Raw genomic sequence first — 20,326 nt, forward strand, 5'->3', positions numbered from 1 at the left:
ACAATGGCACTGTATACCAGTAGTAAAAATTGTGGGTGCACGTAACCCCAATATATTCTTTGAATTCCCAGTCAGAAACTGGCACTATATGGCAGTAGCAAGAAATGAGGGTATTTGTATTCCCAATATACTCTTTGAATTCCCAGTCAGACAATGGCACTGTATACCAGTAGTAAAAATTGTGGGTGCACGTAACCCCAATATATTCTTTGAATTACCAGTCAGAAACTGGCACTATATGGCAGTAGCAAGAAATGAGGGTATTTATAACCCCAATATATTCTTTGAATTCCCAGTCAGACAATGGCACTGTATACCAGTAGTAAAAATTGTGGGTGCACGTAACCCCAATATATTCTTTGAATTCCCAGTCAGAAACTGGCACTATATGGCAGTAGCAAGAAATGAGGGTATTTGTATTCCCAATATACTCTTTGAATTCCCAGTCAGACAATGGCACTGTATACCAGTAGTAAAAATTGTGGGTGCACGTAACCCCAATATATTCTTTGAATTCCCAGTCAGAAACTGGCACTATATGGCAGTAGCAAGAAATGAGGGTATTTATAACCCCAATATATTCTTTGAATTCCCAGTCAGACAATGGCACTGTATACCAGTAGTAAAAATTGTGGGTGCACGTAACCCCAATATATTCTTTGAATTCCCAGTCAGAAACTGGCACTATATGGCAGTAGCAAGAAATGAGGGTATTTGTATTCCCAATATACTCTTTGAATTCCCAGTCAGACAATGGCACTGTATACCAGTAGTAAAAATTGTGGGTGCACGTAACCCCAATATATTCTTTGAATTACCAGTCAGAAACTGGCACTATATGGCAGTAGCAAGAAATGAGGGTATTTATAACCCCAATATATTCTTTGAATTCCCAGTCAGACAATGGCACTGTATACCAGTAGTAAAAATTGTGGGTGCACGTAACCCCAATATATTCTTTGAATTCCCAGTCAGAAACTGGCACTATATGGCAGTAGCAAGAAATGAGGGTATTTGTATTCCCAATATACTCTTTGAATTCCCAGTCAGACAATGGCACTGTATACCAGTAGTAAAAATTGTGGGTGCACGTAACCCCAATATATTCTTTGAATTCCCAGTCAGACACTGGCACTATATGGCAGTAGCAAGAAATGAGGGTATTTGTATTCCCAATATATTCTTTGAATTCCCAGTCAGACAATGGCACTGTATACCAGTAGTAAAAATTGTGGGTGCACGTAACCCCAATATATTCTTTGAATTACCAGTCAGAAACTGGCACTATATGGCAGTAGCAAGAAATGAGGGTATTTGTATTCCCAATATATTCTTTGAATTCCCAGTCAGACAATGGCACTGTATACCAGTAGTAAAAATTGTGGGTGTATATAGCCCCAATTCTATTGCTAGGGGACTTGCAGGGTATTTCTGGGGTGAAGGTGGGGGGGCACACCGTTGGAACGGGTATCGGGGTATATATCGGGTATACGGGAATACACTGACAGTGTATTCCATTCAGGATCCTGGGAAAGCTGGGTTGCGGCGATTGAGCCCGTCAGTGCCACGTTACACTGACAAGCTTCTCCCTGGAATTTAGCTCTTACAAGAGCTGTTGGTTGTCTTCTCCTTCCTATCCTAGCCTGTCCCTGCCTACCCAGAATCTAAGCCCTAGCTAGCTGGACGGAAACCTCCGTCCTCGGTGAATTGCAAGCTCAGAATGACGCGAAGCTGGGCGTCGCTGTTCTTTTAAATTAGAGGTCACATGTTTTCGGCAGCCAATGGGTTTTGCCTACTTTTTTCAACGTCACCGGTGTCGTAGTTCCTGTCCCACCTACCCAGCGCTGTTATTGGAGCAAAAAAGGCGCCAGGGAAGGTGGGAGGGGAATCGAGTAATGGCGCACTTTACCACGCGGTGTTCGATTCGATTCGAACATGCCGAACAGCCTAATATCCGATCGAACATGAGTTCGATAGAACACTGTTCGCTCATCTCTAATCAAGACTAAGGTGTGCTATTTTTCCCCCAAAATGACATTCATGTCAATGCGCAACATCTGGAATTTCAGTTTCTCCGCATTATGGAATCCTGGACAACCATCACAAAGCGTTCCCGTTTTCCTGACCACACAATCCTTCCTTGGCCCTACATTTTTGACTCATCTCTACTCTCTTCTTTTGGCAATGCACACACATCCTGGGATCCTTAGATAAGTAGTGCCTCTTAGCTTCTACACTTGGTAGCTGCTGTACAAACTATAATACTTTCTTAGTGGCAAAGCCCGTTAGAGAATCTACAAGAAGTGGTATTTTACATGCCATGTTTAGTCCATATGAAAAACGTGCTGCAGGAAAATTGGTGGCCATGCATTTTAAATAAAATGATCAAAACTCACCTCATTAATACCTTGTCACTTCTGTCCTGGTGCTGTCTGGTTCTCTATGGTCTTCCATTCCTACTCCCGTCACACCAGGAAATGACCGGGAATGCCAACTCAGTCAATCCACAACCTTCAGTGTTAAAGAAGGCTTTAAGGGTCCATTCACACGGAGGAAAATGGTGAGGAATTTGGTGTGGAATTTCAGCGCTGAAAAAAAGGCCTCCCATTGACTTCAATGGGTTCCTTTTTCTGAAGGAACCCATTGAAGTCAATGGGAGGCTTTTTTTTCAGCGCTGAAATTCCACACCAAATTCCTCACCATTGTCCTTCTTGTGAATGGACCCTAAGACCACCCACTGCATCATTCTACTGATTCCGATGAAATTTTTTCTCTATGCCCCATTATTCCTAAGCAACATGCCAATAAGGCTCTCTGTCAGGCGGATGATCTTAGGATGTTTTCTCTGACCCAAATGACAGTAGAAAGCCAAAGTAGCCTATTGTGTGCTCAAACTAACAGCACTGGGGACTCAGGAAGGATAGGGAGAGAAAACAATTCAGATGTATCTGAATCAGTGGAATGGCACCTATTCAAGGAATTGGTATAGTTGGTAGAGGTGTGAAAGGTCCTCTAAGGCAAACAAGAAATGGCGACCAGCGAGACAGAGGCAGCATAGCAATGAGAGTGGTGGAGGATCCGTGATTATAGATTTTTTTGTTGCTGTTTTTATTTTACCTATTTTAAACCCACTGCTACAAATATGGTAAAATTGTATGGAAAATTCTTAATAATTTTTTTGCATGTTTTGCAATGAGAAGATTCAGATCTGCATGATATTTATAGAAAATTTGGACAACAGGATTCTACATTTACTTGTAAACCTAGCCAGTTTTCTTGTTACTTTTAAAGAGACAAGAGAATACCAAAATTAGCTAAAGTGAAGTTACAAATAGGACTTGCCCCAAAATGTGAAAACTAAAGTTTTCTAGTATAAATCCAATTTTGATATCCCCCATTATAGTCTTCAGTATGTGTAAAGCCAATCCTGTCATCTGCAAAGTTTTCTCTCCTTATTGAACCCCATTAGTAATGTCTCACACAGTCTATGAAAGGTAAGTTGACACATAAAACCTTTCTTCAGACTGGTTTGATGTACTTTATAAATGATGTAATTCTTTGTTATGATGAACCAAAATAGAATTTTATGTAATAAACAGGTGTGAATAGTGGACAAATAGATACAGTGAATTGCAGGACATGGCCAACTGTTTCCATTTGGCAGTAACTGAGTGATTCAATAAAGGGCCAGTATGACTTACATAGGAGTTTTCAGCAGGAAAGTATATTAGATTACCCCATACAAGGAATTCCCTAAAGCAATAGACTTATCAGTCGTCTTACAAGCCGAGAATACTCCATATCAGGTTTGGATGAATTCCAGCACAGGAGATATCTCTCACTATCAGCCGTACATTGTGCATATTGAATTGAAGGAATGTGTTCTGTACATGTTCCCCATCAATCTTTGCTTTGTGTTTGTATAGCTTGGTAATAACTGTCTGTATAAAATGTTATACATCAATCCTGAACTTATTATAAGCTTTGGAAGGGCATAATACGATGGTTTCACATATAGGAAACACCAGTCATATAAGCCTAGCTGTCCCGAAGAAAGCGTCTACTGTCGCTATATGATAAATAATCGAGTCTCTCTGCCAAACTACAAAGGTAGCAAAAACTTATTTCAGAATCTGTTACAAGATCCTAGAATGACATTAGCACATATACCAACAAAAAGCATAATTCAGGAAGATAAATCAATATTTTCTACACAAAGCCCTTGCCTGCCTTCTGGTCTTAAGCAGGTGAGCGGCAGAAAAAGTAAGGATAAACCAGTTAATGAAAAGGTATATCATTTTATTATAAAAACCTAGGAGCAAACTCGGCAAAATAAATGTCTTGTGGGTGAATTACTAATGTGCTTACACTTAGAACTTAGGTCTGGTTCACATTTGCGTTCGGTATTCCATTCGGGAAGTCCGCATTGGAACCCCTGAACGGAATAACGAACGCATTGACAAATGGTGAGCATAGACTATAATGGGGTCTGTGTATTTTCTGCATAAGTCATGCAGAGAGAAAAGTACTTCATGAACTACTTTCCACATGACTTGTGCCAATACTGCATGGAAAAAACACAGAAGTTTAAGTTTAACTGCAAATCTTCTAAGACATGGCCGTCCACCTAAACTCACAGATCGAGCAAGGAGTGCACTGGTCAGAGAAGCAGCCAAGATGCCCATGGTCACTGTGAAGAGACTGCAGAAATCCACAGCTCAGGTGGGAGAATCTGTCCACAGGACAACTATAAGTCATGCATGCCACAAATCTGGCCTTCGTGGAAGAGTGGCAAGAAGAAAACCATTGTTGAAAGAAAGACACAAGAAGTGCTGTTGGCCACAAGCCATGTAAGGGACACGGCAAATATATGGTAGAAGGTGCTCTGGTCAGATGAGACCAATACCTAAATGCAGAGGTCTATGTGTGGCAGAAAAGTAACACTGCTCATCACCCTGAACACACTATCCCCACTGTGAAACATGGTGGTGAGAGCATCAGGCTGTGGGGAAGCTTTTCTTCAGCAGGGACAGGGAAGATGTCAGAGTTGATGGGAAGATGGATGGAGCTAAATAAAGGGCAATCCTGGAAGAAAACCTGTTTGAGGCTGAAAAAAACTTGAGACTGGGAAGGAGATTCACCTTCCAGCTAGACAATGACCCTAAACATACAGCCAGAGCTACTGTGGAATGGAATAGATCAAAGAATATTCATGTGTTAGAATGGCCCAGCCAAAGTCCAGGCCAAATCCTATTGAGCATCTGCCATTCACAGATGCTCTCCATCCAATCTGGATGAGGTTGAACTATTTTTCAAAGAAGAATGGGCAAAAAGTTGGTAGAGACATACCGCAAAAGAGTTGCAGTTATCATTGTAGCAAACGGTGGCTCTACAAAGTATTGATAAAGGGAGATGAATACTTTTGCACATCACACTTCAGATTTTTATTTGATTAAAATGTTAAAAACCCTGTATCATTTTCTTCCACTTCACAATTATATGCTACTTTGTGTTGGTCTATCACTTAACATCTCAATAAAATACATTTAAGTTTGTGGTTGTAGGGTGACAAAATGTGAAAAAGTTCTAGGCCATTCATTCATTGTTACAAAGATTATTGCTCCTATAAAAGCTACAATGAAACCTATCTGAGATAACTACACACAATTTCATTGAAAAGTAGTTTCTTCCCAACCAAGATGGCCATAATATATAGTTGAACTGAAAGTCGATTACAGGAAATATGGTCTTGATAAAGAGGCGATCTTCTCAAGGAGGCAGTGTTTTTGAGAAGTTTCAGTGTCTGAGACTTCTAAAGTTATCTGGAATATTTTATACTTCTTGGTTTGCAGAAGTTTGAAGTGATTTATATTCTCGCATTCTTGAATACTCATCTTCCCGGCTCTTCCCTGTACTCTATCAGTGTAATAATCTGGTTTGCATATCCCCTTGATATTTCATGGCATAGAGAAAGTTATAACAATAATATCCCTTTTAGTACAGAAACAGAACGATAGCTGTATAGAAAAATCTGAGCGAGATAGCTCGAATCCCAAAGGCGCTCACAAGCACCAATCTATTGCATAATTGAAAATCTTCCTTTATGCCCTGAGAGTGAAAGGCTTCATTACATTTTCATGTAGGCCAAAGACCTCATCTTCCAAAAGCATAACACTTAGTCCATCCTTTGTGCCTGTATTTGAACAAAAGTTCAATTTGTTACCAATGATTCATGCCGACACAAAAGTTTTTCCTTTTCCTTTGTCTAGAAGTTCTATCTACATTATGTTTTTGTTATTGACATGGTTGTCTTTGTAAAACAACGGGAGGCCAACATACTGTGTGTACGCACTGGCTAAGGCTATTAAGGATAAAATATTCGATAGCCAAGGCCAAGGAAAGTATATTGCAGTAGTTACTCACTGTACGTGTGGAAGAAATATTGGCGGTATTTTATGTGTTTAGGTAGACTGACAATATAGCTTAAAGTAGTAGACATGGTATTTAAGTAGGGGGTGTTGACAATACAGTTATGAACGTCCATTACTTTTCTTGCCCACTATTTTTGGACATAAAAAAGTATGTTTAGTATGCCACAGAATAGGGTATAAGTGTCACATCACTATCGGTCAGGGGCATAGCAATCACTACTGGGTCCTGGACTCCGAAGGGACCCTAAAGGTCTCTCTGACACATCAAATATACCTCTTCTCTAAGTGGCACAAGGTAGGTAGGGGTCCCATTACAGATTTTGCACTTGGGCCATAGAGCTTCAAGTCTTATGACTCAAGACTTATGTCTCTGCTGAGTGTCCAACAGTTGACTCCCCCCATCTATCAGGAGAAATGTAAGGGTCCTGAAATTCCCCCTGCATCTTCCCTGCGAATGAAACACTAGTGTTCTTGAATGATTGGCGTTCTATTCACTGCTGTGGGCTGTTGGGACTGTAGAGTTGTGCAGGATTTCAAAAACATGGCGTCTTTCTTTTTTCTCAGGAAGTAACATCATGTCTGTTGGTCACATGGCCATTCTGCAGCTCAGTCCCATTCATTGTAGAGTGATGGTTATGTGGCATTACCATGTGGGCAACAGACATGATGTCACTATTTGAGAAGAAGAAAGTAACCTTGTTTTGAGTCCTGCACTGAGTGCCCTTCTATCCTGTCTAATACTGTAGTGATCATGTGGTTTACAGTATTACAACAGTATGTTCTGTTTTCCTCTGCCAATATTTAATGAAGATAATAAATTACAAATTTCCCATATGGCAAATATTACAAATGTGTAAATATTCTAAAAATTTTCACAACACTATAATTAGAAAAAAGCCACACATTAGTAATGTACCTGTATGCTGCTCACACTTGCCCGTCGGCTGGTGTTCTGACTCTCGCCAGGTGTCTTGGCACTGTAACACAGAGCATCAAAACCCAGTATGCCTCCAACACAGTCTCCGATCAGACATACCTGCAAGACGAGAAATATGTAAGAAGTGAAAAACCTGCATCTTAGTTGTTTGTGATACATAGGAGATGGTGTTCAGCCAATCATTGTCAGAGGTGGGACAACATCATGGCTAGTTATTGGATGAGCAGTTTATTTATACAGCAGAAATGTGTCGCTAAAACAAAAATGCCCGTACACAAATATTTTAAGGCCTATGGGGAAATTATGTTTTTGTAAAGTCAAATTTTTTCAGTTCAGTTAATTTTTTTTAAAATCTGTGTCTGCTACTTTTGACATACCTACTATAAAATCTGACTCGGCTTCTATTAGGCTCAGCCTGCCATACATCAGTTTTTCTGTTGCTAATATCCCAATTATGGCTACGGCACATTGTACCTTTGTTTTGGAGGCTGTAGGTGTGTACAATATGGGACAGCCCTCCCTCTTCCCAATCCATTGTAACTAATACTGGTTTATTCACATGTAATTCTGTCAGGAGTAACTGTACAAAAGCAAAGGAATGGCTGACAAAAGCAAAGTGAACATAATATAAGATACCCAGGAAAAATCAATCAATCTATGAGCACAGTCAGTGAAGCTGCTTGCTGTCTCATCTATAATCACGCAAGCAGCAAGAAGTACATGGAAGACTTTTCTAACATTGTAAGCTTTGAGATCATGCTCAGTTCAGTGTACAGAGAAAGTAGTTTGCAGAGAAGTGTGGAGGCTGTGAAGAAAACAACCCCTCCCCTCTGCATTCACTGTGTGAGGAAACCAGTCCCTCCTACTTCCACTAACTGTGATGGTCTTGCTTTTTAATAGTATCTATGGGTGAGATTTCCCTAGTAACAGGGAGTAAACTTTAGAGAGATGTTTCAGGCAGAAAACCGCAACATTTTGAATTAAAGTGCATTACATTTTGGTCCAGAATCACATGCTTTATCAATTGAGAATAAGTTGTCTGAAAAGTTAGAGACCATTGAAAAGCGATCTTCCTGGCGGTGATCTTCTCTAATGGTCAGTGCGGAAAAACTAAAAATCTACCACAGAAAATGTGGTCTTGGTAAGAGGGTGATTTTCTGAAAGAGATTGTCTTTTGGAGGGTTTCACTGTACTCATTTCACATGTCTTTCCATGACGATACCTAAAAGGCGCAGCTAAGTAATCAACATGGAAAAGGAATGCAAGAAAGTCTGTTACGATATTAGTAAAGTTTTACAAGACTGTAATACATTGAGAAATAATGCTTACTGTCCCTTCAAGCATTGGAAAGTTTAAAGAAATGTATGATCCATTTCCCGAGCAGAGAATGCGACTTTTCCATGTGTGTATAATACCCTCTTCTAATTGGTGTAATATTTCTTTTCCTAATCTTGCTATTCAGCGCTCTCGGCAGGCGCACTTTGCTAGTGCTTATTAAAGTGGCTGTAAGCCAGAGCGGTTTCACAAATTCGGATATCCTCCTAAATAAATCACATTATTGTTATTAAACGAACAGATTACAGTGTAGGCGATGTGGGTGTTCTTTGCTATTATAGCACAATTTTTTGAGGGGCTGTTTTTTATTTTGCAGGAGGGTGAAATAAGCCATATTTTCCCACATTATCCATTTACGCTCTATATACCCTTGTTAAGATGTCTCAATATTATAAAGACAAAGTTGTTGTTCTTGTAATAACTTCTCATGGATGCCACTCCAATGCTGTCCTCTTAACAAAAAGGATCACTGGAAGAAGCAGATCCATTATGACACTAGCAAGAACTTCACTACCAAGGAAGAATTTAGCGTATTACTAGACAAGGTCCTCTGAATTCCACCTACAGGCATATCACTTAAAGGGGTATTTCCATCTTGTAATTTTATGGAATATTACTAGCTGTGGCATATGATCAAAGATGCCTCTTGCCTCAGGCATCACTTTCTCAGGACTGTAGGAGGCAACAGTTGAGCCTACTGCCCTGCATACATCTGTGTATGTTGTGGAAATTGTATGTAAGCGAGAGCTATAGCAATCCCCACATATACAGAAGTGTGCAAGGGTCTTTTTCTAAGTAGATCCTAGAATGGAGTGGGTAAAATCAGGGGGTGCCTGGTATGCCGTGGATCCAGTAGGTGGCACTGCCTCCTGTGACTGTTAGAATGAAGCACCACCTACTGTCGGGCTTCTAAATATATAGGATGTAAGCAATTACCATTCTGAAAACTATTAGTGAAATGTGAAGTGCCCCATAGCCAATCCACCATACGTGAGGCTAGGAAGTAAAGTTTTAGATTAGCAAGAGTAACCCCTTCCCTCTGCCTTTTATTGTCGTAACTTACAATTATTTATTTAATTGTAATTTTTTTCGACCTGTTTATGATAGCGGCAGAATGTTTCCCCTTTAAACCACAAATAAAGTTTTGTAGCCACAGCATCCGCTCTGGAAATAGATGTATTTTGGAGCTTGTCTCAGTGCACATTGGTGATTTGTCGGAAGTTAGCAATAATGATGTGTTACCAGTGTCTGGCTGTAAATGGAATGGAACAGCTGGATTTCTGTAGAGTACAGACTCACTGCTGGCCTTCTCAACCTTTTCACACTGTCTTCAATGGAAACAGGATGAATTGTGTTGTTTATCTAGAGCTTTTGCTTGTGCCGTGCAAAATTAGAAGCACAGAGTCAGTACAAAGTAACAAATGCTGCGTGAAAGCAATTCAGGAGGAATATATTGGCTAACTAGATGATACAATAGCTCTTACCTCGAACGTCCTTGTTTTATATATCTAGTAACACACAGATTAATGCAGTGCAGTATTGTATTCAGTGTCATGAAAGTCATCTTAAATCTGTTCTCCCTGTATGTATATTGTATAGCAAATTGCATATTTATCATTGCTGCTTAGCTATATCTTGCCAAGGACATAGTTATGTGAGCAGCAAAACCCTAGCTCCTAGATCCAACTGCCTAGAGAGCACATTCACTAGTAAAGGCAAGCTATATGGATGTATTATATAAAATATGTGACATACTGTGGAAAAGAAATATAGGCGTTCATTAAAAAATATTCAGCATTCTTTTTGAGTCATTTCATTGGAGTATATTGTAAGAAGCTACAGTAAGCATTGCACATAGGACTATTTTCTAACAGCTTTCATGTGTACTATACTCCACTGCTACCATCACATGCCCATGGGCTACCAACTGGACATGTAGTAGGAAGGTTTCTGCTTGGTTATTGAGCCTTGAAAAAACAGAAGGGACATGATCTTGATATGGGAGACACATATACATGAGGGACTGTACATGAGGACAAGACAAGGGCTAGTATGTATATAAATATAATGTACACATCTAGATTTTTCTGCATTGCACCATTATATAGATGCTGTACTTTGTTTGCTATATTAATTTCTTTATTGTCTCTGATGGGTGACATAGCATGACATGGGTGACACTAAAATCTCATTTACACAGAAGCAGCTTGCTTACTACTGGGAATATCATTGATCCCTAGGCTAGAGAAATGGAGATGGCTATGGTACATTGCAATCTAATTTTGGAATTGCATACATGTCCTTGGGGATACAATGTGCATCCTCAGTGATATCAAACTACAGTCATCATGCAAAGTAGAAGAGTGTGAAAGAGTGGCACAACATACTACAAGGAATACTAACTACCACCATGATATAAATAGGATTCATAGCACTGACAGAATCATGACAAGGGATTACCCCATAGACATGGACATCACTTACATTTTCTAGCTATTTACCTGAAAGTGTATCTGTCAAGCTCCCTTTTTTTAATGTAGATTGTGAGCACCATTTATGACCTACAATCTACATTCTTCCATATCAGTATGTCTTCAGAGCATGGGAGGAAATCTATGCAAACACGGGGAGAACATACAAACTCCTTGCAGATGTTGCCCTTGGCAGGATTCAAACCTAGTACTCCAGCGCTGCAAGGCTACAGTGCTAACCACTCAGCCACCATGTTGTTCCCCCTATCATGCCCTTTTCTGTGTATAGATGAGGAGTAACACCTTTCTGTCCATTATATGACTTATAGCCTGTAGAGGGGAAAACTATAAAAGTTATGTGTAGTTTTCATTTCTCTTTGAACTGGTGGGTAGAGACTAGCTGCCATACACTGCACACAGTAAGTAGAGGAGAATCTGCTCTAAAGTTGTCTCTCTCAAAAACAGCTACAGGAACATGCGGCACATACATCAGAAGCACTGACCTGTACTGAAGTGAGTAAAGTGCTTCAGTGGTGATAGTAACTTCATAAGTATCTCTAACATTAATCCAAGACTGTTCATTCTGTTACTGCCTGCACTTCCTGTTCATCCCTCCCCCTTCCCTCTCTGTAGACATGACTCATCTGGGAGCGATGATTTTCAAAGTGAAAGGAAGTTTAACAAAGGGGTGAGAGCTAGGAAACCGCCTAATAAGAACAGAAAAGGCATTTCTTTCTGATAAGATATGTTACAGATTTTATTATAATTGCCTATACTATTCATTTATACAAAGTTTGTTGAAATGACTGTGCCCATTTTACCCATTCCCACCCCATGATGTACTATTATGTTAGAAGTTGGTGCTGTTGTTGCAAACCAATAATTAGAGATGAGCGAACAGTAAAATGTTCGATATTCGATATTCATTTCGAGTAGCCGCTCAATATTCGACTACTCGAATCGAATATTGAACCCTATTATACCCTATGGGGGGAAAATGCTTGTTTCAGGGGTAGGCAACATTCGATCAAATTACACTTACCAAGTCCACAAGTGAGGGTCGGGCTGGATCCACCGAGAAGTCTTCTCCGTGCAGCGTCCCCGCGGCATCTTCCGGCTCTGAATTCACTCTGCCAGGCATGGGGCCTGGGCAGAGCCAACTGCCCATGCCCGCACTACAAGAAAATGGCCGCTTACAGTCAAAGCGGCCATTTTCTTGTAGCGCGGGCATGCGCAGTCGGCTCTGCCCAGGACCGATGCCTGGCAGAGTGAATTCAGAGCCGGAAGACGACGCGGGGAAGCTGCACAGAGAAGACTTCTAAAGGTAGGAGAAGGACCAGCGTTGATTGGCCGACTGTATAGCATTCGGCCAATCAATGCTGGTTCTGCATTGAACTTTTCCATTCGAATTGCGAGTGGTACTCGATCGAGTACGAGTATTTCAAATACCGTAGTATTCGATCGAATACCTACTCGATCGAATACTACTCGCTCATCTCTAGTAATAATACATCATGAAGGTGGTGCTGGCTCTGGAGCAGATCAAGTGCCATTGGGAGAGGATTTCAGCTTTAACACATAGCTAACACCGTGCTCCAACAACTACAAGTGGTGAAAACTCCAACAAAATTGCTGTTTTTGGTCACATTGCCTTAAAAATAAATTAGAAAAAAATATTCAAAATGTCACACATAACCCAAAGTGGTACCAATAAAGATGACAGCTGATCCTGCAAATAATCTCTAACAGTCTTGATGATGGCGAAAAAAAGTTATGGCTCTCAGAATAAGAACAATGTAGCAAAATATTTTTGGAAAATAATAGATTTTTATTGTGAAAAATTAGTAGAACACAAGAAAACCCATATAAATTATTTGGTATCTTCGTGATTGCAGCGACAAGTAGGATAAAAGTAACATAGAACTTATGATGGTCAGTGCACCACAAACAATTTAGGACTTTATTGCGAACCCTATAAAATGTATTAATAAAACTTATTCAATAATGTTTTCCAAAATGGTACAATATGAAAGTTCAGTCCTCATATAAATATTTTGACACTAAATCTTTTTTAAAAAATTATAGCTTTTATAATACAAAAATGAAAAAAGTATCAAACTAGGCGGCATCCTTAAGGGGTTAAAAGTGATCAAAAAGTTTTTTGCCCTTGTGTGTGGTGGCACATAGCTCATAGAGGGTATTCAATAAGACCTGTATTCTATATACCAATCTGAAGTGAGATGTGCACACATCTTAATAAATGCAAGCAAACCTATGAGGTGGCAATGATTGGCAACGTAATTTATGCTTATTTTGTGAAAATGAGGTTTGCTTCAAAATTTGTGATTTATATGCTGAAAAATAATCAGCAGCACCCCTACTTTTGCTTGACTCTACTCATTTGCCAAGCCCAGTAGAATAAGTACTTTATCAAAGCAGGTGCACCAGTTTATAGGTCTATCTGTATTATCGACTCAGCAACTTCCATTGTACATGGATGTGTACTAAGGCAATATGGCACAGGAAGTAAGATCAGATCATATACAGGAAGTGTCAGTTGTGATACAGCAGAGAGACACAGATAACAGCCATGATAAGTAAACATACTGGTCACAGTTTTACCAAAAATACTTTGGTCTGGTGCATCACCTTACCACTTAAGAGGGGACTTTTCACCACTTCCATCAATTCTAGGTCTTCTATGTTAATAGGTGCAGCTCTACTAATTCCAGTAAACTAACTGCATTGATTGTTCTGGAACCATGGAAGTGGTGAAAGGCCCTCCTTTTATTACTCTTATTTTGTACCATGGAGTATGAAGAATATACAGGAGATATAGTAATCCATTGTCAGACCGTCACTTTATGGTGTATTTTGTAACAGTAACAAAGTTGTTCACATTCCTTTGAATAATGGCCGTGAAAGTCGATGACAGTGATGTTTATTCTATTTCCCTCACAGACAGATGGTAAACCTAATTAGAGATGAGCAGCTTGGATCGGTGTTATCAGAGCTGGGATTTATCCAATGATATGAGCAGACTGGACTGGATTTGTAAGGATGAATTGACCTCAGCAGAAAACATTTACTCAAAATACAGTCACAAGAAAAACACTACACAGTCTTTGATTTCTAAGGTTTTATGTATCATGCAGAGAAAAAAAGTGTTCACTCCAGCATGTCCAAAATCGAATAAAATTTAACTTTTACTTTTTTTTTTTTATGTATCATGGCAAAGAAAAACATTTGGTCCTTAGAAGGTCTTTAACCCATCCATGCCACAGTAATTTTTTTTAATTTTTTTATTTTTTACTCCCCACCTTCCTATAACCATAACTTTTTTATTTCTCTGTTCATAAAGCCACACAAGGCTTAATGTTTACTGGCCGAATTGCACTTTCTAATGGTACAATTTATTCTGTACAAATATATTGGGAAGCTGAGAAGAACGGGGTGGAATTGGAGAAAAGACTGCATTTGCACTTGCACCCAAAATCATAACTGGAAGCCTGAATACTTACGGCAAATACCAAATTTATTTAGATTTTTGCATTTCTTATCCCCTTTAAAAGAATCCAAAACTTTGAAGATAAAAAAGTTGCCATATTCTGACACTTATAACTTTGTTTATATTTCAATGTATGGGGTCGCATAAGACTCCCTATTATGCTGGGCCAGATGTATTTTTAATTATACTGGTTTTGGAAAAATGGAGCCTTGGTCATTCTTGACCGAGGCATTAATAAGGTTAATGTCCATGATCAGCGCAAGGACTAATTACAGGCATCGCTGCAAGGTCTCTGCTGTAAAATAAAGCACATACCCGGCAGTCGCTCAGCTCCTGACATCCACCTTAGTATTATGGAGGCTTTCAGAAAAGAGTTGAATTAGGTAAATCCAACCTCAGCAGAAAAACTCCACATAAATTCATCAGTTTTTTTTCCGATAAAAATGAAATCAAAATGGCATAGCCATGTGTGAAAAACTAAGTCCACCCCATCATTTGCTAGTAGATCCACCTGTAGCAGTAATAACTTAAAGGGCTTATCCAGCTCCCAAAATTATCTGTAAATACATCCACTACAGCGCTAAATACTCGCTGTTCCGTTGTGCCTTGGCTTTATTTTACTTGAGATAAAGATTACTTGTACCACTGTTATATACATGCAGTGTGTCTGTGGACAAACTACATTTCCCATGATTCCTCTCTCTGCTCTCTCACTCTGTATCCCAGCTTTCTCCATTCTCCCCTGCAATGAAATCACAGGTAATAAATTGCTCACATATCATATCTAAGGTTACATGTTTCGTTTGCAAGTTCACTCCCACCCCCTCCTCCCTGTGAGCAGCAAATACAGAGAGTGAGGGCAGGGAGATGCATCATGGGAACTGTAGTTCACACATTCACGGCATGTAATAATATAAAAACGAAAAATGGCAGCACTCCAACAATCAATTAGAATACATGTGGATTTATTCCAGGCAGAGCTCGGTTTGGAATAAACCCCATTTTTTTCAATTTGATTCTTGGAGTGCTGCCATTTTTCCTTTTTTTATGCAAAATTTAAGACTTGCTATCCTCTATTTTGGCTCTGCACCCGGTTTGTATGCTATGCTGCATCTGCATTTTTCTCTACTGCATGTAATAATAGTGACACAAGGAACAGCAAGTAAAATAAAGCCTTGCAAATGGTGTACAAGGGAACAGTGAGTATTTAGCACTGCTGTGGATGTATTTGCAGATCATTTTTGGAAGTTGGATAACCCCTTTAAAGTAAGATTTTCTTTATGGCTATTAGTCTTTCCCTTTGTCAAGAAATAATTTTTGCCCACACTACTTTACAGCGTGTCTTCAGTTTATTTAGTTTTTTTTTTTTAATGTAGATTGTGAGCCCACTATAGGGATCAAAATATGCATTTTTTTTCCTTTCAGTATGTCTTTGTAGAATGGGAGGAAATCCACGCAAATACGGGGAGAACATACAAACTCCTTGCAGATGTTGTTCCTGGTGGGATTTAAACCCAGGACTCAAGGTTTCAGTGCTAACCACTGAGCCACCGTGTTGCACCCAGTTTATTTAGTTTTGTGGGCATTTATTCATGCACAGCTCTCTTAAGGTCTCACCCCAGCGCTTCAATTGGGTTAACACCTGAACTTTGACTGAGTCACTGCAACATCTTTATTCTTTTTGTTTATCAGCCATTATGGCCAAACATCTCCACTTTGATGGTAACCCATAAAGAAACCAGGTCGGGCACTACTTGTGATCCTGAGCCTTGTAACTACACTATGCTATAGCCTCGATGAAACATTTAAGGAGGTACAGGCTATATGAAGCTTTGTGGTCTGTGAGGATATTACTACACAGAGTGGCCTTTATCGCTCTCGGATAAGTAGTCTTATATTTTATCTGAAATGTGGGATTCAGATTGCAGATCCCGTTGCAGAAACAACTCTGAGCACCGTTTTACGGTTTATTTTTTTTACTCTGTTCTAGAAGCTTAGATTGTACATTTCAACCATGAGCAGTAAACCATCCAATACCTTTAACTTAGAACAGAAGATATAGAACCAGAGCCAAACAACCGACAAACAAGTCTTATTGGCAGCTGTTCCTTTCCAACATCAAAGATCAGCTTAAATCTTTAATCCCTACTAGAGACAGCATTCGATCGAGTACATGTTCGATCGGATATCAGGCTGGTCGAGATGTTCGATTCGAGTCGAACACCAGGTGTCAAACTCACTAAAAATACGATTCCCCTCCCACCTTCCCTGGCGCTTTTTTTGCACCAATAACTGTGCAGGGGAGGTGGGACAGGAACTATGACAATGGAAGCATTGAAAAAAAATCGGAAAAAGTAATTGGCTGGCTAATTCAGGTGACCTCCAATTTATACGAACAGTAGTTTTAATATCTATAATAGTTCTAAGAGACTGGGAACTCTGTGATTGTGAGACAGGGATAGATGTACAGGCAGGGTTAGCTAGGGATTACCTTTATTTAGGTGGGAATGTCACTCACCCAGCTCTTTGGGGCTCTATTTGGTTGGGATCCCTGTGAGTTTGTGATATGTGGGAGTTGACTTTTTCCCATAGGAATGCATTGACCAGCGTTGATTGGCCGAATGCCATACAGAGTACAGCATTCGGCCAATCAACGCTGGTTCTGCCGGAGGTTCGTCTGTGAGGAGGTGGAGTCTAAGATCGGACCAGAATGGAGACTGCTGTGGACCGATCTTAGACTCCACCTCCTCTGGCAGAACCAGCATTGATTGGCCGAATGAGGTACTCTGTATGGCATTCGGCCAATCAATGCTGGTCAATGCATTCCTATGCCGATATGTAGCAGTGCTGGCCGTGCACTCAGCTCAACTACTCCGGAGATGCAGCTGAGCTGAGCGCATGGCCAGCACTGCTACACCGGAGATGAAGCAGAGCTGACCGTGCGCTCAGCTCGTCTACTCCAGAGATACAGCCAAGCTGAATGCACGGCCAGCACTGCTACACCGGAGAACTGCTGAACCCTGCTGCACACTCAGCTCTGCTGCATCAGAGATGTGCTGAACCCTGCTGCACACTCAGCTCTGCTGCATCAGAGACGCGCTGAACCCTGCTGCACACTCAGCACTGCTGCATCAGAGATGTAGCAGAGCTGAGTTTGTACTGAACCCTGCTGCATACTCACCTCTGCTGCATCTCAGCAGAGTTGAGTGTTCAGCAGGGTTCAGCGTACATTCAGCCCTGCTACATCTCTGGTGCTACAGAGCTGAGTGTGCAGCAGGGTTCAGCGCACACTCAGCTCTGCTACATCTCTGGTGCTACAGAGCTGAGTGTGCAGCAGGGTTCAGCGCATCTCTGATGCAGCAGAGCTGAGTGTGCAGCAGGGTTCAGCGGTTCTCCAGAGTAGCAGTGCTGGCCGTGTGCTCAGCTTGGCTGCATCTCTGGAGTAGTCGAGCTGAGTGCATGGCCATCTCTGCTTCATCTCCAGTGTAGCAGTGCTGGCCGTGCGCTCATATTGGCTCATCTCTGGAGTAGTTGAGCTGAGCACATGGCCAGCACTGCTTCATCTTCGGTGTAGCAGTGCTGGCCATGCGCTCAGATCAGCTCATCTCCGGAGTAGGTGAGCTGAGCGCTCGGCCAGCACTGCTACATCTCCGTTGTAGCATTGCTGGCTGTGCGCTCAGCTCGGCTCATCTACGGAGTAACCAAGCTGAGCGCACTGCTACATTTCCGGCATAGGAATGCATTGACCAGCGTTGATTGGCCGAATGCCATACAGAGTACCGCATTCGTCCAATCAACGCTGGTTCTGCCGGAGGAGGCGGAGTCTAAGATCGGTCCACAGCAGTCTCCATTCTGGTCCGATCTTAGACTCCGCCTCCTCACAGACGAGCCTTCGGCAGAACCAGCGTTCATTGTCCGAATGCTGTACTCTGTATGGCATTCGGCCAATCAACGCTGGTCAATGCATTCCTATGGGAAAAAGTCAGCTCGTGCATATCTCACTTTCATTTCCTGGGGTGTCATAGTGGACTTGGTGACCCTCCTGAGTCAAATAGTTGTTTCCCCCTAAACGAGTATTTATTCCCCATAGACTATAATGGCGTTCGATGTTCGATTGAACAGTCGAGTATTGAGCGGCTACTCAAATCGAACATCGAATTTCGAACATTTCACTGTTCGCTCATCTCTAATCCCTACCATTTCTTTGACTCTATCAAAGCGAGTTAACAATTCTAGTCGTAGATATCCTGAATTTGTCCTCTAACAGCTTGTTTGATATAATACATTTCAATAAAAAGTTGAATTAAGATGATAGTAGGTTTACCCGTAGCCCCTATGGAAAATTACAGGAAACACGTTACGATAGCCGACCATCTTATACTAAAAAACTTCCAGCCATGCTGTATTTGTATAAGTAAAATCATGATAACCTCCAAACTCAATAACACAATGGCTATAAATAACAAGTTATTCATTCCTCAGTGTTACGACTATCCTAACCTTGCTTTTATGCACCGTACCGATGTAACTTGGTGACAGTAAGGCTTTATTCACATCACCAATAAATGACCATGAAAAAAGGGGTCATAAAAGCAACCACCCATACACTTCTTTATCTTGCAGATGTATATGTTGTATGCATCTGTTATAAACTTACGGTCATTGGTTTCATTTACAAGAATTTTTTGCACAATTTTTATTAGTAGTGTCAGGTAACTCTCCTAAAGTCTAAAAGTAGAAGGAATAATAAGCCAATGAGAAATATACATAACTAATTATTATTTGCTGTATTTAATAGGGCCTATTGTACATGTTATATATATCTGCAATATTGGATATAGTATACAGCTTAGGATGTACATATCATATGGCGTTACATTTATTTTTCCAGTAGTGGAATGTTTTCTTTGATAGTGATAAAATACTCCAATAAAGCCAAACACGCTGTAATAATACCTGTCCATTGAAGCCGGCTCCATCTGGAGACTTGAGGAATTCATTGTAAACTTGGTTTGCTCTGCTGATCACCATAGCAACTGCATCTTGGTACTGAGGGGAAGAAATGGCCAGCAATGGCAAGGCAGCTAGTGGGATGTGATCTTCACTAATGTTCAGGCAGTTCTCGTCGTAGCTGTAAGGGTTAAGACTGGAGAGACAACACAGAATCAGGTCAGTCATGCTAGTCAGTAAAAGCCAGCAAATGTCATACACAGCAGATATACATGTCCCAGGAAGGTTTTTCAGCATGTTGTACATGGACATTGATTATAATCCTTGGTGAACATATATACATGCGATAGCAATGTCTTAATATATATGTCACATGACTGCTGAGGCCAATTCGCGGCCTCGGGAAGATGATCCGTGATGTCACAGGTAGTGACAGTCAAGCCCTTCTCTGGTTCGTCTCAGGACAATGCCGGAAGACGCCACTGGAACAGATGAGGACACCGAAGCAACTGGGACAGGTGAGTATGCTTTTTTTTTTCAATGCCTCCAGCTTATTTAAACTTTATGGCTAAGGCCCCACGGGGCGTATCTGCAGAACTGAAGCGCTGCGGAAAGAACCGCTGCGTGAACTTCATTGCGGTTCTTTCCGCAGCGCTTTTAAGAGAAAGTTCAGGCTAAGGCCCCATGGGCCGTA

General features: G+C 40.8%; 1 protein-coding gene across 1 annotated transcript in view; it reads right to left on the minus strand.

Annotated features, from left to right (window-relative positions):
- Positions 1–20,326, minus strand: part of PITPNM3 (PITPNM family member 3) — a 425,437-nt gene that overhangs the window by 102,695 nt on the left and 302,416 nt on the right. The window contains exons 6-7 of the mRNA XM_075263884.1: positions 19,639–19,828; positions 7,348–7,467 (exon numbers count right to left, since the gene is read on the minus strand). Coding sequence (XP_075119985.1) covers positions 7,348–7,467; positions 19,639–19,828 — 310 coding nt within the window. The remainder of the gene's footprint in view (positions 1–7,347; positions 7,468–19,638; positions 19,829–20,326) is intronic.

The sequence above is a fragment of the Leptodactylus fuscus genome, chromosome 2 (assembly GCF_031893055.1).
Source record: "Leptodactylus fuscus isolate aLepFus1 chromosome 2, aLepFus1.hap2, whole genome shotgun sequence".
Taxonomy (NCBI): Eukaryota; Metazoa; Chordata; class Amphibia; order Anura; family Leptodactylidae; genus Leptodactylus; species Leptodactylus fuscus.